Below are 26,133 nucleotides of genomic sequence, written 5' to 3'. Positions count from 1 at the left end.
AATTTTCCTATTTTTGTAGAGAAAGTATATGTAAGGTGTTGCCTTTTTGGCAGCTGGTGTGGCAGAGGAATATGTTCATCCATCCATCCACCCCTCCCCCAAGTTGTTATTTGACCTACTGGGGAAAACATACCATAAAGTTTGCTGGTGTAAGAGAACATCAACAACAACATCACCATTTTGTTATTTATATGCCACCTATCTGACTGGGTTTCTCCAGCCATTCTGGGCAGCTCCCAACAAAATATTAAAAACACAATAAAACATCAAGCATTTTAAAAAAACTTAGCTATTTCATATATTTCCTAAAAGTCAAACTATTGTTTATTTACTGGACATTGATGGGAGGGTGTTCCACAGGACGGGTGCCACTACTGAGAAGGCCCTCTGCCTGGTTCCCTGTAACCTCACATTGAAGGAACCGCCAGAAGGCCCTCAGAGCTGGATCTCAGGGTCCAGGATGAACTTTGGGAGTGGAGATGCTCCTTCAGGTATATGGGGCTGAGACATCTGTGCATGTCGTCTTCCGGAGGTTGTTGGACTACAACTACCATCAATTCCAGCGAGTATTGGCAGTGTAGTTCAAGAACAAATTGAGGGCCACAAATTTCCCATACCTCACCTGTGCCTTTGTCTCTGGTGTGATATTGTGCAGGCACAGCAACAGATATTTTGTATTATGGACATTTATCTGTGCAGCTTTGGCAAATGTTTATGTCTTTATCCAGACACGTTTATATATTAAAGTGAAGCTGCTAAATATTCATGGAAGTCAATTATATGAACAAGATAATCATTGACAAGCATTCACACCACTGTTTATTTATAGAGAGAACTTCTTGACATTGTTGATAATAATGAATCTGCAGTAATTGTTGCTCCGACATCATCAGGAAAAACATATGCTTCTTACTATTGCATGGAGAAAATCTTGAGAGACAGTGATGAAAGTGTGGTTGTGTATGTTGCTCCTACAAAGGTAGGGAATAGCTTTGAACTTCTTCACAAAAAGTATGTGTCATACACACAATCTGCAATTAAACATGTCATTGTTTGGGTTCTGGTCATAGAGGGATCAAATATAAGGATCAAAAACACCAAATGCAGGTTGAAAACTGCTTCCTCACTTTCCTTCATGTTCCTTATATAGAACCTTCACCCCTACAAAGAACAGGAAGCTGTAGCTTTAAAAGCCCTAGCATACATGCTGTAAACTGATCCATGCAACTAAGAGTTACAGGCTTAACCTATAGTCACATTTCAAAGAGAAGAGAAATGCACCATAGTTGCACCCAATCCATCCCAAGGGGTGCATAAAAATGTGGCAGTAATTGGGAGAAGTCATCTTAATTTTTGAATAAATGGGAGGCAGATTACCCATGCCAGGTCACGATCCTGTGTAGGTTTCCAACATGTTTGTAGCTGTGTCTAAACAATGAGGGTGATTAAGAATCAGGGAGGCTGTTCTCTTCCCCATGGTGTCCATCTTTTACCCAAAATTCTCCGCCTTTATGTGGGTACAGTTCTACCAGTGGAGCAACTTTCACAATGCATAGAGGAATTTATCCCTGTGTATTTTTGACAGGAGCCTCCCTCCACTTCTTCCTAATGCTACTCAGCTGGTGAAAGTGTAGCAAGTAAAGGATTTTGCTCATCTTTTAAGTTAAATTACAGTTAATAGTTTAAAGATTTGGCTGTATTTTTTTCTGTATATAACAGTTGTTTGCTGCCCTAGGCTCCTTTGGGAGGAAGGGCAGGATACTATTTTAATTAACAGCAACAATGTGCATTGTCTATTTATATCTAATAATTTATAACCTGCTTCTATTTATGAGGATACAGTCGTACTTTGGCAGTCGAACGAAATCTGTTCCAGAAGTTCGTTCGACTTCCAAAACATTTGAAAACCCAGTCGTGGCTTCTGGTTGGCTGCAGGAAGCTCCTGCAGCCAATCAGAAGCCACTGAAGCCCAGTCGGACATTCAGGTTCCAAAAGAACGTTTGCAAACTAGAACAATCACTTCCAGGTTTGCGGCTTTTGGGAGCCAAAACGTCTGAGTTCCAGGGTGTTTAGGATCCAAGGTATGCCTGTACTCAAAATGGGATTGGTCTATTCATTTACCAAAGAAATGAGCAGACTAGTCCTGATGCTTTGAATGTTCTCAAAGAGAAGTGTGTTATGAAGTCTTCCTTTGATAAACCGCATCTTACCTTGCCTTCCCAATGTGCTGCTTTTAGGCTCTCGTTAATCAAGTGTCTGCAACCATTTTTAATCGATTTGATAAAGCACTTCCATCTGGTATTGCCTTATGTGGTGTTTTCACTCGAGAATATCGTCATGATGCCTTGAATAGCCAGGTAAGTCATATGTGGCTATTACTGATTTTGCTAGCCAAGGCACTTATTCAGCTAATGCTTTTAGTTAGTTTCAAGCTCCTGGGAAGTGTTTGTAAAACAGTTGAATGGGGAAAGAAATAAAAAGGAAAGTAGATGGGAAGGAAACTATAACTGGATAAAAAGGCAATGCTCTATCAGTATACGCAAAGGCAAGGTTTTCCTTATTATAAATGTCTTTATTAAATTTATATCCTACCCTTCTAAAGAAGCATTGGGTTAAAAGTTAAAATACTGCCATTTAAAATAAGCATTTAAAAGCAGTTATTCTATAATACCCTCACATTGATTAATATCATATATTATTACTATTATTATTAATTTATATCCCGCCCATCTGGCTGGGTTTTCCCAGCCACTCTGGGCGGCTTACAACATATGAAACACAACAAAACCTCAAACATTAAAAAACAAGATATCCTATACAAGCAACAAACCAACCAATAAATCAATAAAAACCACCACCACACCACCACCAACAGCAACAACCCCAACTAAACATTTAACCAACACCAACCCAACAAAAATGCGGGAAGCAAAATTAGAACTGTTTAAAACATTTTAAAGCATTTTAGCCAGTTGCCCCAACCCAAGAGTTGTTCCACCAATGTCCCAGGAGCCTCCCAGGAGCCTCTTTCAGCTGTTCAGGGTGAGTGTAGGTCCCTCCCCCTAGGCCAGGTGGAAATGGGCCTTGCAGCAGGCAGCAGGTCTTCCTTTCAGCACTCAGGCAGTTGCCATGACCAGTATCTCTCAGCCATCCAATGCTGAATTATGAAAATTAATTTTCATTACACAGACAAATAATTATACATGGTAAGTCATTGTTTCCATCAGACAGCATGGCCAATGGACAGGGATGATGGACATTGTAGTCCAACGACATTTGGAGGGTACCAGCTTGTCCATCACTGCCATAGGGTTGCAGTGCAATCCTGTCCACATTTACTCATCACCCAGTCCCACTATATTCATTGAGGGTTACATAAAGGATTGGCACAATATTGTTGACCAGATAATAGGGCTGTTGACCTTAGGTAATGTTGGAAGCCCTGTGGCAATGTGCTTCTGTCGGAGGATTTAGGTTGGCAGAACATCTTTTTCTAGAAATAACTATGCTTCTACACTGTTCTTTTCATCAAAAAAAACACCTAGTCATATCGATATCACTGGTATCTGCTTTTCCAAAAGTGTTCATGTTGCTTTAAACCTGTTATTAGCAGGGATGTTTCTAAAAGTCCATCAATGTTTTGTTTCAGATACTGGTAACAGTCCCTCAGTGTTTAGAAATCCTTCTTCTGTCACCTCATCGTCAAGAATGGGCCAAGAAGATACGATATGTTATATTTGATGAGGTAGGTATGCATTCTTTTTGGCAGAATTAATGAAGTATCTATAGCCTTTGACAGAAAGGCCTGTCATGCTATGCTCTAGCATGACCAAGAACTCATGACTTGTGTGGCAGAGAGGAGTTAGACACCAGTAACACTGCTGCTGACCAGAGTGGGGGTGCTGACAAGATCAGGCCAATGCAGTTAAATCAGTGGGATCACTGACCTCTACCAAGAGCACAAGATGCAGCTTTGAAGATTTACAATTGAGGAGGTACTACTGTGCAGATAGGACTACGGCTCTGTGGGTGAAAGGAAATGGGCTGCACTCTGATGTGGCTGAGAAAGGACTAAATTGCCATCAGGAACAGAGTTAGCCTGTATTGTATGAACTGATGAGTGTATTCCTTTATATTATTTTGTATAAATTGGCAGTTGCCATTCACTGTTACAGGTGTTGGCTACATAGGTGTGGTGATGGATAAACTTGATGTACAGTCACCCTAAACCTGAATGTGGTGCTTTAGAGGAATGCAGTGATATTTTGGAAGAATGCCATACAACTGTACTAAAAAGAATAAAAATATGTCCACATTACATAACATTAATATATTAGGCCTTTTTTCTTCTTCTTCAGGTCCATTGTCTTGGAGGTGAAATTGGAGCAGAAGTTTGGGAGCATCTTCTGGTTATGATCCGATGTCCATTTTTGGCTCTCTCTGCAACCATAAGCAACCCCAAACATCTTGCTGAGTAAGATGGGTGAAAATTCTGAATGACACATACTTTGAAAGTTTTGTATCAACTAGATTAGGGCTGTGTCCAAAACTGCAGCTTACTGTGCAGATCGTGTGAAAGCTTGCAGGTCTCCATACGTCAAGGATAATGTGGAACCTCTGGATTGCTTCTTTTTTGACAAATCAATAAATAAGCACAAGTAATAATGTTTAGCATTTATAGAGAATGTTTTCAAGTGTTCTAACCACTTCTTAAACCTTCTTAAACCTTACTTCATAAACCTTATAGCAGTTCTATGAGGTAAGTAAAGGTAAAGGGACCCCTGACCATTAGGTCCAGTCGTGACCGACTCTGGGGTTGCGGCGCTCATCTTGCTTTATTGGCTGAGGGAGCCGGTGTACAACTTCCGGGTCATGTGGCCAGCATGACTAAGCCGCTTCTGGTGAACCAGAGTAGTGCACGGAAACGCCGTTTACCTTCCCGGCAGAGTGGTACCTATTTATCTACTTGCACTTTGACGTGCTTTCGAACTGCTAGGTTGACAGGGACTGAGCAACGGGAGCTCACCCTGTCGCAGGGATTCAAACCGCCGACCTTCTGATCCTAGGCTCTGTGGTTTAACCCACAGCGCCACACGCGTCCCATCATTCTGTGAGGTAGTACAGTGCTATTCAGATAGTAAACCAAACCTGGAAAAATGTGTTTTTCAAGGAACAGCTTGCAAGCTTGCAGCCAAGGTGAGATCTGAATCGAGCTCTTTCATGAACACATCTCACTATCTTAAGTGCAATGCTACATCAACTCTCATGGGCTAGTTACACATATGTAGGAATCGTGGAGAGGAACATCAAAGGACACCTAATCCACCAACATGGCTGACTTTTTCATTAGCAACAACGGTGCTGTGTAATGCCCTCCCTGCTGAAATACAAGATGCTCCATGAGTACAGGCACTCCGCTTGCTCTTGATAACACATCTGTTTAGGAAATCATTTCCTTGAACTTAGAACTTTCTGATCTAATTACTGAAACTTTTTTTTAAAAAAAACTTTTAATTGCTATGCTTTTAAATTGGTTTGTTTAATTGCATATTTTAACTATGGATGTTTTTGATGCATGGTGGAATCATTTTATTGTGTATTTTAATTTTGCATGGATTTGATTGATTTTATACTTGTAAACTGCTTAGAAGCCATTTTGGCGTGTCAAGGCAGCTCTGTGGCTCTGCGTGGGCTGCTACTGAGATAGAGCCCAAAGAGCTGTGTTTATACTGGGAATGTAATTCTTCTCCTCCTTCCTAACAGATGGCTACAGTCAGTAAAAAGATACTGGCAACATACTGAAGCTGTAATAGTGCGGAATTCTAGCCGTTCCACTTCTGTTAAGAAAGGAGTTAAAGTGAAGCAGAGTGTCAGAACACAGAAAACATCATACAAAGTTAAGTTAGGTATGTCCCCAAAATCAAAACTTTTACAATAGCAGAGAGATTACTTTTTTCTGTTTGTCTTCTTAAATCTTCAGTGAGTTTCAAAAATCCACATCAGGTTGACCCTGAAGTTTAAAGCGGCTTGTGTTGGGCTTTATAACCTAAATATTACCAGATCACTTATTTCAGATTATTCTGCTTTCAGTGGTATATGAAGAGAGATACAATGATTTAGAAAAGTATGTATGTTCCCTGGACAATGATGACTTCACTATCCATCACTATCACCCCTATGCTGCACTAACGGTGGATCATGTAAGTTTAAGATCACATTGGGATATCGTGGAGAAACAGCATAACCACTGAAATTTGTAACATGCTACTCAGTGCTTGCTTATTTATTTGGCATTGCAGATTGAGAAGTACGGCTTTCCCTTGGATCTTTCTCTTTCACCCCGAGAAGCTGTCATATTGTATGACATTATGGTAAAGGCAAGGACAGACTGGCCAAGGGCGAATGTAAGTACATGCTATTTACATATATATGTTGATCTTCAAATATACAGAGCAGTTGTTACCTATATAAAAAAAGAAGATACTATTTTACTTATTTGAGAACACAGTTGTGGTCACTATTTCCCCCTTGATCTTTGATGTCAAGGAACTGGATCCTGAGCAGTTTTTTAAGGACAAAATGGTCATCACAAAGGCTGATGCAAGAACTTATGAGAAACAGCTGAAAGAAGAACTAGAAATGTGGATTAAACATGGTTTCAGTAAGGAGGTATTTATTATTTCCATCTCTCTACCTGGGCATCATCCTTCTTTTTATTTTCTAAAGGCCTTAGATATTCTCTAATATTTTCAGTCTATTACTTGGCTGTGTCAAGAAGTTGGACTAGCCAGAGGAGGAATGGTGGAGACCACCACCCCAGTTTTAGTTTTGCACTTTAGAAAGCAGCTAAGCAAAGATCTATTATTCTCTGCACCAAATATTGTTTTTGAATAATGAACTCAGATTGAAACACTATTAACCTTGTTCTGTACTTTCTTGTGCCATTATTCATTGCTGCTTACCCCAAAAAATTCATCCAGAAATGGAAAGGAATTTTTTTCATTGCTGTTACCCTTTTTAACCCCTAGGCAAACAGAGTGCTGCAGCTGCTCAAACCTCAATCTACTTTTTCTTCTGAAGCTGCGATGAGAAAACACTTTCCTCATTTTGTTGACAAGCTAAAACAGATGGATAAATTGCCTGCACTATTTTTCCTGTAAGTAAGACAATGGAGGTATATATGTCTGTCTTGTATAGGTAACTGATACATAACCAATGAAGTGGATAATTCGAATTTGGAATTGGGGCAGGGAACAACAATAAACAAAAACGACTATTGGTTAGGCAGCAATTATTTTAATCTTCATAATGAAAGTTCTTCTCTCTAAGATACAGACTATTATAAAGTCTCTTTAAAATGTTGTTTCAGCAGAAGCAGTTCTGTAACTGATTTTTTTTTTTGAGAGGATTATTTATAATCACTTTCCTTGTCTGCCTTTGCCAATCACTGCATTTTGAATTCGTTAGCATAGGAAAGAGCGTATCTACAGTGAATGGAAATCCTCCTGAATGCGTTTATCACTTTTGGTTCTCTGGGCCCACTAATCAGCTCAACATTGGCCTTGCCTAGATGATGCAAATATGTAAATAGTCTTGCACTGAGTGTGGAGTGGGATAACACAATGCCACACATTCATCGACTGGGCCTTCCACACAGAGGCTACACACGAATAAGATGTATACACCATAAGCAGTGCCAGAGTTGGGGACGAGCAGCGTGTCCATACAAATAGTAGAGGGTCAAATAGAATGCTTGTAGGCCCTGTTGGGTGGGATAAAGACAGAAACCAAAGAAGTGTGCCTCTTCCCCCCAAAACCTGGTAAGCATGTTGTGCTAATGGCTTGGTTACCTTCACAGTTTCTACCCCTTCCCCGGGGCAGCCAGCACTGTAGGTGGTATCTTGTTGGCAGTATCGTCAGAGCTGTAGTGCTGCCACTTACTGGAATGATAAGGGTGGCAGTGAGGTCAGGGATAGGTGGGGGAACCTGCAGGGGTGCTGTGCCAGCTTGTGCACCAACACAGCTCTGACCTTGCGGCCTCCCTGCCTCATCCCAGGAAGCAACAGCAACTCCAGTGTTGAAAGGGTATGCAAGTCAAAGAGCCCACTGCAGCCCATTAGAGTAATTCAGAAGCAAGTTCCCAAGCAGCATTCTCCATCTGGATTTTATGCACATGAAAGTTAATTCACTAAATGATAACGGTGAGAGTTTATTTTTAAATCTAGTAACAGCCCTAATTATTAATAGGTATTCATTTGCATGCAAGTTCATAGGCATTACTTCTTCACAGTAGACCTATGGAAGCTACAAGGTACTAAAGCTTACCTAAACATATTCTAGCCTATTGAGACTTTTCGGGAGAAAATACAATATAATACTCCAATCCTATCCCCACTTATGTGGGTAAATGCCCCATTCAACTTGGTGGGATCTATTTCGGCATAGTCGTGTATATAATCTTATGGTAAGGGATCTAATTAGCAGCAAATAACCTTAGTTGGCACACCTCTTTTTAAAGATTCAATATTAAAGAAGTGGAACGTTTGGCTCACAATGTCTGCAAATTCCTAAAAGAGAAGCAAAGTAAAAAGCCCATCCGAGCTTCTGGAAAAGAAGAATGGCTAACAAAAAAATGTAAAAAGAGAGAAAAATATTTAATGGCGCAAAATGAGTAAGTGCTATAAACCTTTTTTTCTTTCTCCAAAATTTACTTTTATCGCATAAAAAGCTGTATTTGGATACATCACATCAAATAAGTGTTCTCATTTTAGATACAATTGTTATCTTTATAAAACAAATTAAGACAGACCCCCATTTTCAAAAGGATTATTAACCCCTTTTATTATCTTGCCTCCTTGAACTAAGTTTGATAATAATTTCGTAATTGTGGCAAGCAACACCCACCAATTTGCAGGTGGCATCTCTCTGCTTTTCAGCTGTGATCGATCACAGGTAAGCTTGTCCTTTCCATATCATTAGGCAAATATCTCTCTTTTAAAAGGCAGATAAGATACAGAAAGCATTTAATAATTGAGTTTCTGTTCCCATATTTTTACAAGATTTCAATGTTTCATGTTGAAATAATAATTTCATGATTTCACCAACTGCCCTTTCCTGCATTCAACCCCCCCCCCCCGCACCATGGCCAAAAAGCAAACAACAACAACAAACAACCACTGGGAGCAAAGTGGAGGCCCCACAAGGCGGCCCTGCACCCCCCTGCCCATTGTGCCCTCCCCAGTAAAGGAACTGGGTGATGCTGCTGAGTCCCTCTATGGATCAAGCAGTGAAGGACGGGGGGCGGGGCAGGGAAAGGCCACCCAAGGTGGCACGGCTCCTGGCTAAATTAAGTAGATGAGGGGAAATTAAACTAAAAGGATGAGGGAAGAGACTAGGATGGGGCCCAACATACTCATTGTTCTGTCCCACGATGAGTCTGGAAATCTTCCCCTCCCTGAAGCTCTGGAGCCAACCACATGGTTGCTGCTGACTCCGCCTCCTATTTAAGCAACTGGCCCCACCTCCCTGCAGGGCTGATTGGCTAACCGAGGTTTGGTGGGAACCTCCAAGGACTAAGACAGGGAGGGGGGCCAGCCCAACCAGCTGGTGGGTCCCACGTGGCCCAAGGTGCTGCGCTCAGTCCCACAAAGGGCGCCCACAAAGGAAGGTGTGAGCAGTCACTGAAAGACCACAACATTGGACTGAAAGAGTATGCAGCTCCTTAGGAGATAGCTACGTGAAAAATTAACAAGAGCAAATGTTTTTTTAAATCTAAAAAGAAAAAACATCTGAAAAAGGAGCAGACCAAGTATTTGAAACCATTTGTATGTACTGCACACATTGCGTTGGGTGTCTGGCAGAGCAATTTCAAATCCCCTTTGCCCCAGGCTGGAGAAGAAGTGAAATTAGATTAGCAAGAGGGATTCCGCCCACCAGCTGCCACCTGCAGAGTGATAGTAGCACCACTCTGGTACCACAGATCTCCCCTCCCATCCACCCAGTGTGCAGGTGCCCGTGCAGCTGGTAGGATCCCTGCTGCTGGCAGCCAGCAGAAAGCTTCAAGACAGGATGTTCCAAGGACAGGGAGAGGCAGGGCAACCTGGGATCCATTGGATCCTCAGCCAGCCCTACTGCAATCACATGATGACCTTGAATCCCATGTGCTTCTATGAGCAGAGTGTAAATGTCATTCCTCTAAGAAGAATATCACGCTGAGATGGTTGTGGAGTCATTGCCACTTACCAGGATGGTGAGGGGTCAGGTGGGAGTGAAATCAGGGCTTTGTTGAAGCACCAATAGAATTAGGCACCAGTAGAGTCAATCCCAACATCAATGCTGCCTTACCTCTCCACTTCCTGTTATGGCTTGAAATGTAAATGTGAACTAGTCTATTGGATTTCAAGTGACCTTTTTTTACACAGCAGGGTAAGCCAAAGGAAGTCCTTTAGTTGTGAATGATGGACTGCAGCTTCCATCACCCCTGACTATCAGCCATGCTGGCTAGGGTTGAACAATATCTGGAGATCAGCACATAGATTACCCCTACTATAAGCCATAGTTAGTAGCTTGGCATGAATTAACAAGACATGAACCAGCAGCGTGCTAGTGCTTGCTGTCCAGTTACTGTCCCTTCATGTCTTCTCTAGTGTGAGTAGCAAGAAGCCTTGCTTAGCATCATGTCCAAACCTGAGATCATGGTTTCCTTCTGAAAAAAACCCAAAAACCAAAGGAACCGTGACTTACCATGAAATGTGAAGAAGACTAGTGTCACATACAAATGAGTTCTACATTTGTCTGTGTGTCTATTTCACTTTTGTACACGCACATACACATATTAGGGTTGCCAGATTCTGAAGAGAAAAAAAGAGGACGCATTTGCCAACTTCTACTTTTAAGTATGGATCGCTATGATGACTCTACCCATGAAAAAGAGGACGTATGCTGGAAAAAGAGTACATATGACAATGTCAGGGAAATGTTGAAAAATTGTTTGGTAATTTATCTGTACTTTTGTGCAGTGACACTAAAGTCCGTAACTATGGCAAACAATTAGTTTGGGAAGCTGAGCTTGATAGCCTAAGGAAGCAACTGGAGAAGATTTCTGAAACTCCTTCCGACTGCACCTATGCAAATGAACATGCTGTTGATGAGGAGGTGAGCTTAAAGCCATTTAATTTCCAGTATTAAAATAAAAATGACTTCAGTCTTCATGAAAAAATTAGACATGTAAAATCAAGTGCTGTAACATAGACCGCTATGTTCATATTTGTGTATGTCCAAAGTATATTTGAGATTATGAAATTCTCTCCAAATTAATGATTAGAAAATGTAAAATTACATAGGCAAAGGTTTTATAACATGTGTTCAGTTAAAGTCAATTTACACTTATGCAATCATGTAGAAATGACGAGCTGCTTTGAAACATCTACTGTTCTTACATATTAAGACTTTCCTTCCACTAGACTTTGATCAAGATATTTGATCGATTAAGATACTCGAGAAAGAAAATAGAACTGCAAGGCTTGGCACTAAGAGGCATTGGGTATCATCATTCTGCTGTGGATGCCAAAGGGAAGCAAATGGTGGAGATGCTTTTCAGAAAGGGATATCTGCAGGTTTGTATATATGTAATCTATGTGTATACATGCCTTGTTAATACTGCCAATCACCTACTATCTCTGTATGCTTCAAAGTTATTTATCTTAGGTTTATTTAAACCTTTTCCTGACCATTAACGTCAAATAAACTTGATTGTAAGCAGTGTCAGATTACTTAACAGGCAGAGTAGACACTAACCTACGGGCCCCATGCTATTTAGGGACCCCGCGACAATGGATCAAAATAGTATTGTGTAAAAAATGGGTTTATTAAAATGGTTGGTAAAATTTTAAAAAAAGTATTAGGTGGATAATTTGTGAGGGCCCCCCGAGATTTTGACTGCCCAGGGGCCTCCACAGGGCTTAATCCAGCAGGGTTTGTAAATCCATGGATCGCGTGTTGATGTTAATATTCTTCCCTTGTTAAACTAGCTACAATAGCTACCCTACTGAAGTGTAGGGGACTGGCAGAAAAAGGAATGAGTGACAGCTGAATGGGGAGACAGGGGATTGACCAGCATAACTTACCTTTTCTCCTTCCCGCCACTTAGGCCTCATTTAAAATTGTTGATTTCTTTAAAGGGATGACCAGCTTTATATTTAATAACTGGCCTGCTAATTTTGATGTTGCTCTGTACAAGTTATATACTTGGTCTTCATTCTTTCATGGTAATACTGACATTATCCGATGTTAAATTTTAAGCTGATGGATGGAGGTGGTCTTGTGGAAGGAAAGCACTTAATATTTTCGGTGCTTTGAAAAGAGATTCTGCCCTTCCTCCAGCCTCTCTGGTTTTATGGCCAACTTGTATGATCATGGTATAGAGTGCAGACGTGTCCTTGGTCAGTTCCCCTTAATATTGCTATGGGTCTTAGGGGGCTATGATAAATGAAAAACAAGTTGAGGCTTTTCCAAAATAACATGCTTGATACCCTAGATCACAGTGATGCTTTCTTGATCGCACTTGATTAGGAAAATATATACAAGGGACTAGAAACTGAATCTAACTAAATATTAGCAAGTCCTAGTAACTGGAGTTCAGATTCTGCCAGTATTTTTCAGTATGCTTTTTTATTCATCTCTCCCACACCCACAAAAAACCCTTTTATGTAGCTCTGCATTGTGTTGCATGGATAAGCATTATTAGGGTATTAACATTGCTAGTCAATGTTAACTACCATCTTTTAAAACAATTAAGGCAGCACTCTTACACCCAAATACCTGGGAACAAGTCTCATTAAGCTGAATGGGACTTACTTGCACTGCCACTGAATGTTGTTTCTTCTTTTAGGTGGTGACAGCCACAGGAACCTTGGCTTTGGGAATCAACATGCCATGTAAATCTGTTGTTTTTGTACAGAATTCTGTATATTTGGATGCTCTGCACTATAGGCAGGTAATGAGATTAATCTTTAGGACTAGTCAAAAGTCCATGGCTGTTTTTGGAGAGTGGGATGGGTTGGACAGTCCAGCATGAATCCACAACTAATGCATTATTATTGCATCAATGACCCACAAACATGCAGAGACCAATATGGAAGGATGTTTAGTCTCAGTGCTATGTTTACGGAACTCAGCAATAAGTAGCACTGAATTGACTCGGCTTATCATTGGCTCTGGCTGCATATACTGCTGGTTTCCTTATTCCCTGCCCCTACCCCTCTCAGTGGGTACTCGCCACCACTGCCTGTGTCCCCATGTTGCAGTTCTGATCCAAATCAGGCCTCCTGTGCTGGCTTATTAACAACAACACTACATTTAAGAGCAGACTTGCATGACTAAGGACATCTGTAATTTAGTCTCAGGTGTATTGGGTATGGAGGAGACTTAGGAAATTTAAACTTTAGGTCTTACAGGTAAAGTGAATTACATTTGTTTCCCTCCTGCCCCCACAGACACAGCACTGAAGGGACATTGATGCCCACAAGTATAAAGCGTTAACCTTCAACCCCTGGGATTTGCTAGGAATGACTTTGCCTCTTCTCTCCCCATCCCTCTGTCTATCTATTTGATAAAGAAAAAAAGAGCATGTTTGTCCTGCAGTATGGATAGCTTCTCTGCTACAGTCTTAAATGCTTTGATTTCAAATTTTGCTTGATTATTTACTTGGGTGATTTCTGACTTTGATTGCTTTTTCATAGATGTCTGGACGTGCTGGGCGACGAGGTCAAGACTTTTTGGGTGATGTCTTTTTCTATGACATTCCATTGCCTAAAATACAGAAGCTCATTAAATCCAATGTACCAGAACTTCGAGGACAGTTTCCTTTGAGTATTTCTCTGATCCTGAGACTCCTGCTGTTGGCTTCAAAAGCAGATGATAAAGAGGATGCAAAAGCCAAGGTAATCCTTGGAAGCAATCCTCCTCTAATGAAGGATGCAATCCTAGAGCCACCCAATGGGACTGAACACATTGGGTTTTACTTCTGATATCACTGGAAAACAATGTATGACTCCTTCCTAGCTTAATTTAACAAGGTGTTCCTAAATGTGTCTACTTGGAAATAACTCCCAGTGACTTCAGTAAGAGTAAATACCTAGGAATGTGTTACGAATTGCAGCCTAAATTGATCAACTAATTTCCTGACAATGTTCTAACCAGTGCATTTTGCTACACATTTTCAAAACTCATTCTGCAAGTTAAAGAAAAACACTAAATACTAATGCTCAATGTTTTAGATTCAGGTAGGTAGCCATGTTGGTCTGAAATATATATATATATATATATAATATAATACATATATAATATATATATATATATATAAAATAATTTTTCCAGGGGCACCTTGGAGACCAGCTGAGTTTGTTCTTGGTATAAGCTGTCACGGTCTGGCTGGGGACGTCAGGACCGGGGGCAAGACGGTGGGGTAGGAGCAGGAACAGCAGTCCAGAAGCCAGGAGTCAGGAAGCCAAGGGTCTGAGGGTCAGGCAGCAATGAGTCACGAAGTCAAGGGTCCTAGGATCAAGCAGCAAGGAGTCAAGGAGTCAAACGCAGCAGGGCAGGGAACGTGTTGCTGTGGGAAATGCCAAAGGGAAATGCTGACCTTATATCCCTTCCCAGCTCTTGCCACCAGCTGCTGTGAGTTACCAATCGGCCGCGCCTTGCCTCTTCAGAACAAACTTAGGAAGGCTCCAGTCCTGCAAAGTCCTCTTGGTCCCAGGGCCTGGCTCCTGCACGCACACCTGACATAAGCTTTCACGTGCATGCATGCTTCTTCAGATACCTGAAGAAGTGTGCAGGCACACAAAAGCTTATACCAAGAACAAACTTAGTTCGCTCAAGGTTTTTGTTTATTTTTCATGGTATGGAAGATACATTTTTAGAAAACTATTGTTACAGTAGTAAACAACAAATACCTTGTCTCAATGTAATGTCATGCTATGTAATAAAGTTTTAGTTGATTACTCTAAAAGGTTGGGCCACATTTTCCCTTGAGTGTTGGGTAGATGCCTGCCACAGTCTGAACAATTTACTGTATGCATTCAATAAACATTTGCTGCACGTTAGAAAAGGAATAGGGATTGTGGTTGCCCTTTACTGCTCTGGCCTGACACGTTAATTTCTCAGGCAATTCCTTTGACCATACTCTGGTATGCCAAGAATCGATGTTAAGCCCAGTGCCAGTTTTCTAACATCTTACTCTCAAACCTTTCAACCAGTCAGCTGCAATGGAAATGTATTAATATATTTTCCCTTCCCAAAGGTCCTGTCGATACTGAAGCATTCACTTCTAGCCTTCAAACAACCAAGGGCCCTCAAGATGTTAAAGTTGTATTTTTTGTTTTCATTACAGTTTCTCATGAAGGAGGTAAGTTTCCAAGTCTTCTTATTTAATCAAGTGGGTCTTGGCTTTTATGTAGTACCCCACACTGGTGTGCAGAGTCCTTTGTGGATATGGCCTCGTTTTTGTAGAGCTGGAAAATGATTACTTCACCATCCTGAAGGTGATAAAACCATGTGGGTGTGTAATGTTTTATCAGTGTTCAGATGTGTTGTATGTTCCCTTTCAGGGAAAAATGTAGTTTTGTTTCTGCCCATGATTGTGGTAGCAGAGTACTTATCCACCTCTCAGATACCACCAGGAGCTGACAGCCATTTTCTCCCCAAAAATTCACCTGAACTAACACAATGCAGCATCATTCCAAACTCTTTTGGGAATGGAAAAATGGTGGCTTCCAAGAGCTCAAGTATTGCTGTGCCTCCACCAACAACTATATTTTCCCTTGTTCAAAAATAGGAAAAAATGTCCCACACCAAAATGATTCAACCCTGCTCCGTAAAATATATGCCCACCAAGTTTAATGGGTCAACCCCCCCCCAAAAAAAAATTCCTGAAAAAAGTTAGAAGTTTTCATTCTGGCCCAGATTTATAAACAGTAAGTTCAAAAGATTGGTGCTTAGTACTTAGTACTAAGATTGGGACTTAGTATTCAGTATTCAAAACAGTGCGTGAATGTGCTCTGGAACAAATTGAGGTCCACCTCTTAAATTAATCTTCTATGACCACTGTAATATTTAAGACATTTAGCTAGTCTGTGTTATTGTGCAACATTTGGTCGCTTTATGGTTATCCTGCACAAACATGGGAGAGTTTCTGTTTCCAGCTCCCAAGCTTACACCATGATTAAAATCAGAATGTATTTTGCAGTTTGTCTTATGAGTTAGGGTGGAAATCCATCTGAATACATACAGTGTTTTCTTACTTTAGGGATATGTGGATCGGGAAGGCAATACTACAGGATTTGCTGGACTTGTGACTCATTTGCATTATCATGAACCTTCCAATATTGTACTAGTTGATTTTCTTGTGAAAGGCTTATTCCATAAGCTGTGTCAACGGAGCAAGGAAGGTATGTTTACATGGGCACAGAGAAAGAGCACCAATTGCTTCCTTCCCTGCTTTGCTTTTGAATGGGCAGAGTGATTTACTCCATTCGATCCTGTTTTGGAGACCACTTCTACTCCAGGTTGGGGGAGTGAGGAAGGCCTTGTCATGTCAGTGTTCATAAGTGTAACTAATAGATGAAGGGTGAAGAACCTTCAGCTGATGGACCAAACCACCAGAGATCCTAATTTGACCAGGAGGCTGTTTTCCCCCATCTCCCCCACACCTGTGAGCATGTAAAGCCACAGCTGCAAATAAGCATTAAGAGTGCACTCCCAAAGGATTAATTTGCAATAATGCGGATTTCTGTACCAAACAGGACCACATGCTTTCTCTCAGGATGTGATGGAAAAGCTGGTGCTAGTATTGGCCCATCTTTTTGGAAGAAGGCGAATACCAGCTGCTGTTCTTAATTCTAGAAGGACATTTTACCAGTCAAAGGTAAGATCAAAAGCTTGTTTATTTGCCACTAAAAATGTGGGAAAGGATGTTGGCCACATTTGTTCAGAAGGTACAAAGATGAGCGGATGATGCCAAAGATGGAGATAATGATGTGATTTAAAGAAACCCCAGTAACTACTGATGAAAGGTGAACAGAAGAATCCACATGCTGTTTAATTCTCTTTGGAAGCTTCTCTCCTCCTTTGCATTTTTATTGATTCTATATGGACAACTTATTGAATGATAAATTAACTTTATACTATGGAAGTAAGGTATAAAGATACATGTAAGCACCTTTTGTATTGCACAGTACTCTAATTCTGTGACATAGATTAGATTATGAGATAAATTCTGCAGCAATACAGCCAAAGTCACTAGAGCCCTCTTGGTGATCTAGATATTGTATTCTGTGGTCCTTTTAAAAAAACACGTATTTTCTTATTAAAAGCTTTAAATGGGGCTTGACGATTATTATTTATCTCTCAAGCAACTATTCTGTTGTCTTTAGGTGTTTCTTGAGGATCTCCCTGAAGATTTTGCTGCTGCTTTGCATGAGTACAACTCCAAAATAAAAGAGAATTTTGGACAGTTTCTGCAGATAGTTTCCACCATGGCTGATATGCAGCAAGAATATAAACTTCCACTTTCAGAACTTGGTAAGCAGGCATTGTTTGTATTACATTGAAATACAAACTGTGCAGTTCTGAAGCCTATCAATTAGGAATCAAAGGTCCACTGGTTGAGCAGCCTTGTGATCCCAGAGGAGTCCCTGGGAAGCTACATGGACTTAGATCTGCAACCTGTGGCTGGTTGCAGGAAGTACAGTTTGAAAGATGGCATGCTGGAGGTAGATTGGACAGAAGAAAGGTAGGAATGGAAGCATGGGTAGGCAGTGGGTGAATATGTGATTGCTTCAATTGCACATATTTTGGCTTAGATTCAGTAGGGACAAAAAAGAGCACAAGGCTATATGGTCACATCTAATGAGACATCTGAGGACTTCAGTCATCAAGTATATATAAAGTATAAATATCTGTTTTTGATATTTATGTCCATTCCTCTATTATCCAATTATAATAGAGTTGTGCACCCATTGATAAATTCACATTTTTAATCATTTTGTTAGATTTTTCAAGTAAAAAACCATCTGACTCACCGCTTGCATCTCACTTAATGAGCTGTGATGAAGGAAGGACAGCAGTTTCACCGTTTGTGTGCCTGTCAGGAAATACAGAATTTGATTTGCTGCACAAAGGCTCCGTCAACAATGTAAGTGGGAAAGATTATAAAGTATAAAACTGGAGGTTTGAAGAAATATGTCAAAAGCATATACTACTACTACTACTAAATTTATTATTTATACACCACCCATCTGGCTGGGTTTCCCCAGCCACACTGGGCGGCTTACAGCGCATATAAAAAAAAATGATGGGAGGGCGTTCCAGAGGGTGGGCACCACTACCAAGAAGGCCCTAAACCTGGTTCTCTGTAACCTCACTTCTTGCAGTGAGGGAAATGCCAGAAGTCCCTCGGAGCTGGACCTCAGTGCCTGGGCTGAGCGATGGGGGTGGAGACATGGTATACTGGGCCAAGGCCATTTAGGGCTTTAAAGGTCAGCACCAAAAGTTTTAATTGTGCTCAGAAACGTACTGGGAGCCAATGAAGGTCTTTCAGGACTGGTGTTATATGGTCTCCCTGGCCGTTCCCCGCCATCAGTCTAGCTGCCGCATTCTAGATTGGTTGTAGTTCACAAGCCACCTTCAAAAGTAGCCCCGTGTAGAGTGCATTGCAGTAATCCAAGCGGGAGATAACTAGATGATGCAACACTCTGGCGAGAAAGTCTGTGGCAGGTAGGGTCTCAGCTGGCATACCAGATGGAGCTGGTAGACAGGAGAGGGTGCTTTGGAGCCAGATAGTCAATAGTCCTGGTTAACTCCACCTTCCAGCAGGCCACCAGGGAATCAGCTGAGGGGCCATCAACATGGGACAAAACATCCCCTACCACTCTCTGGAAACCATTAAGTGGCAGGGACAGACCATCCAAATCGGTCCCACCTCTCTGTGGAGGAGAAGGGTCACAGAGAAGTCTAGTTGCACCAGGAAGTGATCCAACCATGGCAATTCTTTTGTTTTGCTTTTACTTAATGTCAGCTCATTAATGTCCATTGAGGTCAACACCTGATCTAAGCCATGTCTGCGGCTATGGGTTGGGCCAAACTTATTCAGAGGCAGTCCCATGGAGGCCATGCTTTCCATGAGGTCTCGAGCAGCTCTTGGTAAGGTTGTGTCAGCATGGATGTTAACATCTACCATGACCTGAAGCAGCTCAAGCAAGGAATCCTTGGTGCAGTGGGGAGGTCAGTACACTAAAAGGAATCCTGTACTTCCCCTATTGCCCAGCTTCCAGAACATACACTCAGAAAACTGGGTCTTCCCAATTAGGACACCTGGCACAAGCTAATGACTTCCTAAAGATCACTGCAACCTCCCCACTCCCTGCCCACATGACATGGGTTGCTGTGAGAAACGTGGCGGCAAGCAGCAGCAAGAACAGGCCATCGGCCACATCCAACCAAGTCTCTGTTACACATGCCAGGTCAATTCCACCATCCATGATCAAGTCATGAATGGCAGTGGTCTTGTGAATCATTGACCTGGCATTACACAGCAGCACCAAAATGGAAATACTGTATGAACGTTCATGGACGGTAGATTATTTTGTGCTTGTGTGTCCCCTGTTTTCTAAAGGCACAAAATGACTTCGTATGCAATCCGAGTTGCCCAAGAACAGGAAATTGATTGTTAAACCACCACAGGAATTGTAGGTCTGTGAGAGGAATAGGGGTCTCCTAACAACTTTCAGCTCTCTTAACAAGCTACAATTCTCAGGATTCCTTTGAACCACAATGGCAGTTAATGTGGTCTCATAGTGCTTTAAGTGCTTACTGCGGATGCGGCCTTAAATGCAACCATTCTCCCCTAAGCACAAGGAACTTGTTCTTGGGATCTCATCCAGGTTCAGGGCAGCTTTATTACTATATGGCAAAGGGGTTGGTCAGTAACTGAGTAGTATGAAAAAGGAATGCTGCTCTACCGTTTCTGCAGGTCATACTGCGCACAATAGGCATTAATGGTGCAAACATTCCAGTCCTCTATTCAAAGATATGTGATAATCAGGGAAGAATGATGCCACTTAATGCATATGTGCTCGACTTCTATAAACATGGATCTCTGACAGCAATGGAACAGGATAACAGGTGCGTGCTTTCTTTCTTTCATTATTTATTAATTATATTTCTATACCACATTTCATCTGAGGATGGTTTAACATATAAAAACACAAAAATGCATTACATAGTAACAGACAAGAACAGTACCCACGCCCCCAAGTTTAAAAGGCCATAGATGGTTCAATTAGCCAAAAGCCTATGAGAAGAGTGAGGAAATTTCACCCCTCCCATTGCAAGAATCTGCTGATTTTCCAGAGAGGAGGGGGCGGATTGTGCTTGCTCAGGCCTCACTTCAAAGGGGGAGACTGAGTGTTATCTCAGTGTAGATAAGGTCGCTGCAGAAAGCAGCTGTAACACTCAGTGCAGTCCAGCGTCTCCATTTGTATATAGTTTGTATAGTACAGTAGCTGTAGTGAATAAAAGAAGGTATTATTCAGTGCTGTCGTCCGAGTGATTTATGCTCTGCTGTACTCTGCTGTGCAACAATTGTCTACTGGAAGTGAGTTTGGTGCTCACAGCTCTGAGTTGTGAGTCCATAGCACTTAGACCTGGTCCTGCAGAAGAAGGTCTCTGGAAGTGCTACCCCAGCTCGCCTGGCCCAGTCGGGGCTGAAGTGCTTGAGCTCAGTCGGTGGCACTGGCTCAAAGGCGAAGCTGACAGAGAGGAATGTTTTTCCTGGTGCTTAGAGATATGTAGTTAAAGCGAACCTGGGGAGAGCATTCCACAAGTGGGGAGCCACCACAGAAAAGCCCCCTTCTCATGTTGCTGTCCTATAAACCTCTCAGGGAGAAATGTTTTGAGAAACGGCAAGTAAGAGGTGTCACGGTACTGTTGATATTTATAAAATTAAGCATGGCATGGAGAAAGTGAATACAGAAAAGATTCTCTCCCTTTCTCATAACGTTAGAATTCGTGGACATCCAACGAAGCTGAATGTGGGAAGGTTCAGGACAGATAAAATACTTCTTCACACACTGCATAGCTAAATTGTAGAACTCACACGCAACAGGAGGAACTTGGATGGCGTTAAAAGAGAATCAGACGAATTCTTGGAGAGCAAGGCTATCAAGAACAAGAAAAGTACATGAAAAATATAACTCTGCTAACCTACTTTTCCTTCCAATTTTAGTATACATGAAGGAGAAGCCTATGCTTGTTTGAAAGACTTTGGCCTTGTTCTTCGAGTCATCAGGTATGCCAACGGGTTTCAACCAGTGTGCCTAGACACCCTGGGGTGCCTTGAGTGATAGTCAGAGGTGCTGCAGGCAACACAGGCCTCTTTCCTTCCCTCCCTCCTCTGATGCCTTCTCGCGTCTCTGCCTCCCAAAGGCTTGCAGAGCTGCTTGTTGCAGCAGCCCTGGCTACAAGTGCCGCAGGTGAATGGTGCCTCTGGGGCTGGCCAGGGGGTGCTTCCCAGGCCCCTAAGGGCAGTGGGAGGAGGCACCTCTCTTTGGGGGCAGGGGAGGCAGCTGCTGCTTCCCAGAGGACTCCCAAGGAGAGGGAAGTGGCTGAGGGAACACTCCACAAGCGAGAGTGTTTGAAAAGGGGTGAGGGGTTTCCAGCTCTGCAGGTAAGGGGTGAGATAACTGGGCTCCTGAGCCCCACAAGAGTGCCACAGAAAGAATGTAGTTGGTCAAGGGAGCCGTGGACCCACAAAGGTTGAAAACCTCTTGAGGTATGCCATGAAGTCTTGCTTGTTTACTCTTGTTCTTTAGAACAATTTAGCAGAGGTCAGTAGACTGGTGCCTATCATACCTGGGTTGGCACCAGAAGAGGGGGCAGGGGCCAAACAAGGCACTTGCCCCCCTTCCCCCCCTTGCTGGACTGCTGACATTAACATATACAGTGGTACCTCAGGTTACATACGCTTAAGGTTACAGACTCTGCTAACCCAGAAATAGTACCTTGGGTTAAGAACTTTGCTTCAGGATGAGAACAGAAATCGTGCTCTGGCGGTGCAGCAGCAGCAGGAGGCCCCATTAACTAAAGTGGTGCTTCAGGTTAAAAACAGTTTCAGGTTAAGAACGGACCTCCAGAACGAATTAAGTACTCAACCTGAGGTATCACTGTACTGTTATATATCTTTCTGAGATCTTAACACATGAGGTACAACTTACCTGACAAAAATATACTTTGCTCTTTCTGTACCCCATCCCCAAATTTACCTGTGTGATGCCTCTACTGTTACCATGGGTGTAGAGATTAGTCTGGGTGACTCAAACATATCATAGTCCAACTAGTTTTCACATAGTAAATGAACACCAGTGGGTGTTGTCACCTCCATTTCCATCTTTACATCTAAGGTGTGAATGTTGTTCATGGGGATTTGCCAGCAGTGATGAATCCAAATGACAAAAACTTTCAATATTTGACCTGGGTGGCTTTGCAGCCACTCCTCTTCTGTATTATCCTTAACATGGTTTGAACGCTTTGAACATGGCTTGGACATCAAGAGTGAGATCTCAGAGGCAACAAAAACAAAAGTATTTTTTGTTTTAGATAGATGCTTAATTCAGGTAAACCATAAAGGAACACAAGACTGGCCCAATCATGTAGCAGGGCCAAGAAGCCCCATGGGGGGGGGGGGGAATCAAGGAAGGCCAGAACTGATAGCTGAATAAGTTTCAAAATATTGCACCTAGCAGGGGGGTGGATGGTTTCATGTGGGCTCTACTTCAGGCACAAAAATGTTACAAAATACAACAAAGCAGCTTTCAGGGTTGAAGGTGCATAACACCCCCTCCTCCTCACAAAAACATTTAATTTACTTCTGCTTCTCTTTTCCAGTGTCTCTTTGCGTGAACTTTGCAACAAAGAGGATGATAACGTCGTGTGCGCCTTTGAACAATTAACTCAGAACTACTGGTCGAAACTGGATGTGGTGTAACTGGAATAACGCCTGCACCAAAAATATGGTGCTTTGTAAGAAGGGATAACAGTTCACAGTTGTATCAAATAGACACCAGTGATTGGTTGAATGGATATGTAGTATCTGTTTGATTAGGGGTGCTGCCTTAATGCGAATATTTAATCTTAAAGATTTTAGAAGGATCTGGTATGGAAGAGGGAGCAGCAACAAAATGTGGCTGCAGGGAGTACTCCTGTTCAGGGTCCCAGCCAGCCATGCCTTCTTCATGGGCACTACACACCTTTCTCCCTTGTCTTCTGTCTCTCCCTCACACCCCTCTTCAAGTATCTTCTGTGGTCTACAACCACTTAGCAAGTTCAGCCTTCATTAGGGTGTTTTGTCCCACCCCCTCCGGGTTGCCTTTCAGTTTGCCCATAATATATAGGACCATTTTAGAGTTTTTGTTAGAGTACTCAGCTAGTATAAAGTGAGGGGGACAGCTTTTTTATTTAACAGAAGGCACCAGCCGGCTTGTACTGTGGACAGGGCCATCTTCTGACCCCTCTCAAAAGTTCTAACTCCCCAGTAGAGTTTCTCTCCTCGTTCTATGCTTCCTCAGAGGTTACTGTAAAATGCCTTTTTTGGGAGTGGGGAGCTTCTCCATCTGTTCTACAAATGCTTTTCTACTATGTTCAAATAGCTGGGGCGAAATGTCAAATAAGTCAGCATGCCTAACTATTTGTTTAAATGACAACGCAGGGAAGGGTAATTGAAGACACACCTCTTTACCATGGCTTTTAACAGCTGATATATAGATTAGATATAGATATAGATGATATAGATGATATAGATATATATTTGGGACACATTATATGTTTTTAACTTTGTGTTGTAATTATTGTAACCTACTCTGACACCTTATGGTGAAAGGAAGCTAGCTAGCTAGCTAAATAAATAAATAAATAAATAAATAAAGCTTTTTTTCGTTCTTGGGGTTTTGTCTTTGCCTGTTTGTATAGAATTAAGGATTTTAAATCCTAACAAGTAAACAAACAAACAACAAAGTAAACTCCCTTTGTTGAGTTTCCCCAACCCTCCTGATCTGGAACTCAGGAAGGATATGGAAAACTCCCCAAATTATACAATGTGTGGTACAATTCTGGGAGATATGAGCAGGATCATGGCTTTGTCGAAGCATGAATTTATGGAGCTTATTAAGAATAAATACTGCCAATATATAGTGAACAGATGAAAAAGATTTTGCTGCCCTAATATTAACAAGTCTGGTTTATCTTTGTGTGCGTGAGAAGCAAAACAAGAATTGTCTAGCAATGACATGTTGTGATTCTTAGGCTGCAATCCTTTGCACATATTCTCATTGAACACAGTGGGACTTCTGAACAAACAGGTATAGGTTTGTCCTGCCATGCTGTTGTTGATAATGGAATGAGTTTGGAGTTAGTCTAAATGGTGTTGTCGGCTCTCTTTTCCAATCATGTGATTCTGAACGCTGTGAGATTGATTATTGCAGAAAAGGGGATTGTCATAGTGGTCAGACCAACTTGGTTGCTAAATCAATAGCCTCGCCTGCTCTGTTAAGTATCTGCTTTGTACTATCAATTCTTTATGGATTAAAAAATGTGCATGTCTATACAAACATTATGTACTATCCCTTAACAGGTAAAAAAAAGAAAAGAAAATTATATAAAATAGAAAATTTATAAAGAAAATTTTTTAAAGAAGTAACAAAGATAAGAAACAAAGAAATCAAATTAAAAAGAGAGAGAAAGTTATTTACATAGTAAAAGTACTCATCAGCACAATCCTTCCCATCCTTCTCATTATACTGTTTGATATATTCTTTTTTACACAGGTTTACATTGTATAATATTATTTCTTTCTGCTTTGTATACATTCATTTGATCTTTTTCTTTACAAATATCACTCAATTTCTGCTAATATGGAGTTATTTGTACGATAAAGTTTACATAATTCTTAAATATTATCCATTCTCTAGTTGTTTTTTTTGTTTCTATATTCCTCTAACTGATCCCGTCAGTTTTGCTAATTGTAGTATTCTAACATGAGTATCTGCCAATCTGTAATCTCTGGGAGCGTTTCATTCTTCCAGTTCCTTGCTATAAGGGTTCTAGCTGCTGTAATACCATACACAAACAATGTTCTTATATCTTTTTAAATTTCTGGTGGTAGTATACAAAGTAGGAAAATCTCTGGGGGTTTTTTTTTAAGGTGATTTTAAACCGTTTCTTAAACTCATTTTAAATATCATTCCACTATTTGCCAATGGCTACATATGTCCCCTAGGGGACGCGGGTGGCGCTGTGGGTTAAACCACAGAGCCTAGGACTTGCCGATCATAAGGTCGGCGGTTCGAATCCCCGCGACAGGGTGAGCTCCTGTTGCTCGGTCCCTGCTCCTGCCAACCTAGCAGTTCGAAAGCACATCAAAGTGCAAGTAGATAAATAGGTACCGCTCCAGCGGGAAGGTAAAAGGCATTTCCGTGCACTGCTCTGGTTCGCCAGAAGCAGCTTAGTCATGCTGGCCACATGACCCAGAAGCTGTACGCTGGCTCCCTCGGCCAATAAAGCAAGATGAGTGCCACAACCCCAGAGTCGGTCACGACTGGACCTAATGGTCAGGGGTCCCTTTACCTTTACCTTTACACATGTCCCCCACATATGATAGTATGACCCCCTCCTCTTTTTTGCATCTCCAACAGGTTGATGTTTTCCCTTTATACATTTTAGCAAGCTTTTTGGGAGTAAGATGCCATCTATATACCATTTTCATGGTGTTTTCCCTGAGATTATAGCATGCTGTCAATTTAATGTCTGTTGCCCATAATCTCTCCCTTTGCTCCATAAGTATCTGCTTTGTAGTGTAAATTAGGGCAATGGGGTGCACAGAAACAAATGGCTGTAGAGTGTAGACCCTCCTGGAAGGTAAGCAGGAGAGATGTTTGTGTCTGAAAGAGAACAAAGGACAGTCCGTCTTGGGATTGGGGCAAAAAAAAAGGATGCCTGACTTGTTCCCTATACTTGATCCAGAGCCATGTCATTGAAGAGCCTCCCTAAAAAATGAATGTGGGAGAGCAGGATTTGTGGGAGTAT

General features: G+C 41.7%; 1 protein-coding gene across 3 annotated transcripts in view; it reads left to right on the top strand.

The window, feature by feature from the left end:
- Positions 1-23,992, top strand: part of DDX60 (DExD/H-box helicase 60) — a 42,268-nt gene extending 18,276 nt beyond the window's left edge. For 2 of the 3 annotated variants that reach the window (XM_028744047.2, XM_028744048.2), the window contains exons 17-38: positions 830-979; positions 2,238-2,357; positions 3,650-3,745; positions 4,359-4,474; positions 5,764-5,906; positions 6,091-6,200; positions 6,300-6,404; positions 6,547-6,669; positions 7,029-7,156; positions 8,519-8,671; positions 11,019-11,154; positions 11,463-11,615; positions 12,890-12,994; positions 13,740-13,940; positions 15,302-15,406; positions 16,307-16,448; positions 16,803-16,924; positions 17,433-17,580; positions 18,051-18,193; positions 20,030-20,181; positions 21,284-21,346; positions 22,942-23,992. In XM_028744047.2, the coding sequence (XP_028599880.2) occupies positions 830-979; positions 2,238-2,357; positions 3,650-3,745; positions 4,359-4,474; positions 5,764-5,906; positions 6,091-6,200; positions 6,300-6,404; positions 6,547-6,669; positions 7,029-7,156; positions 8,519-8,671; positions 11,019-11,154; positions 11,463-11,615; positions 12,890-12,994; positions 13,740-13,940; positions 15,302-15,406; positions 16,307-16,448; positions 16,803-16,924; positions 17,433-17,580; positions 18,051-18,193; positions 20,030-20,181; positions 21,284-21,346; positions 22,942-23,041 (2,814 nt within the window). In that variant the 3' untranslated portion in view covers positions 23,042-23,992. The remainder of the gene's footprint in view (positions 1-829; positions 980-2,237; positions 2,358-3,649; positions 3,746-4,358; positions 4,475-5,763; positions 5,907-6,090; positions 6,201-6,299; positions 6,405-6,546; positions 6,670-7,028; positions 7,157-8,518; positions 8,672-11,018; positions 11,155-11,462; positions 11,616-12,889; positions 12,995-13,739; positions 13,941-15,301; positions 15,407-16,306; positions 16,449-16,802; positions 16,925-17,432; positions 17,581-18,050; positions 18,194-20,029; positions 20,182-21,283; positions 21,347-22,941) is intronic. The other variant, XM_077934152.1, reaches the window with a different exon arrangement.
- Positions 23,993-26,133: the final 2,141 nt, after the last annotated feature.

This window comes from Podarcis muralis, chromosome 9, assembly GCF_964188315.1.
Source record: "Podarcis muralis chromosome 9, rPodMur119.hap1.1, whole genome shotgun sequence".
NCBI lineage: Eukaryota > Metazoa > Chordata > Lepidosauria > Squamata > Lacertidae > Podarcis > Podarcis muralis.
Note: the sequence above shows the minus strand (reverse complement) of the source record. Positions and strands in the feature narration are given on the sequence as shown.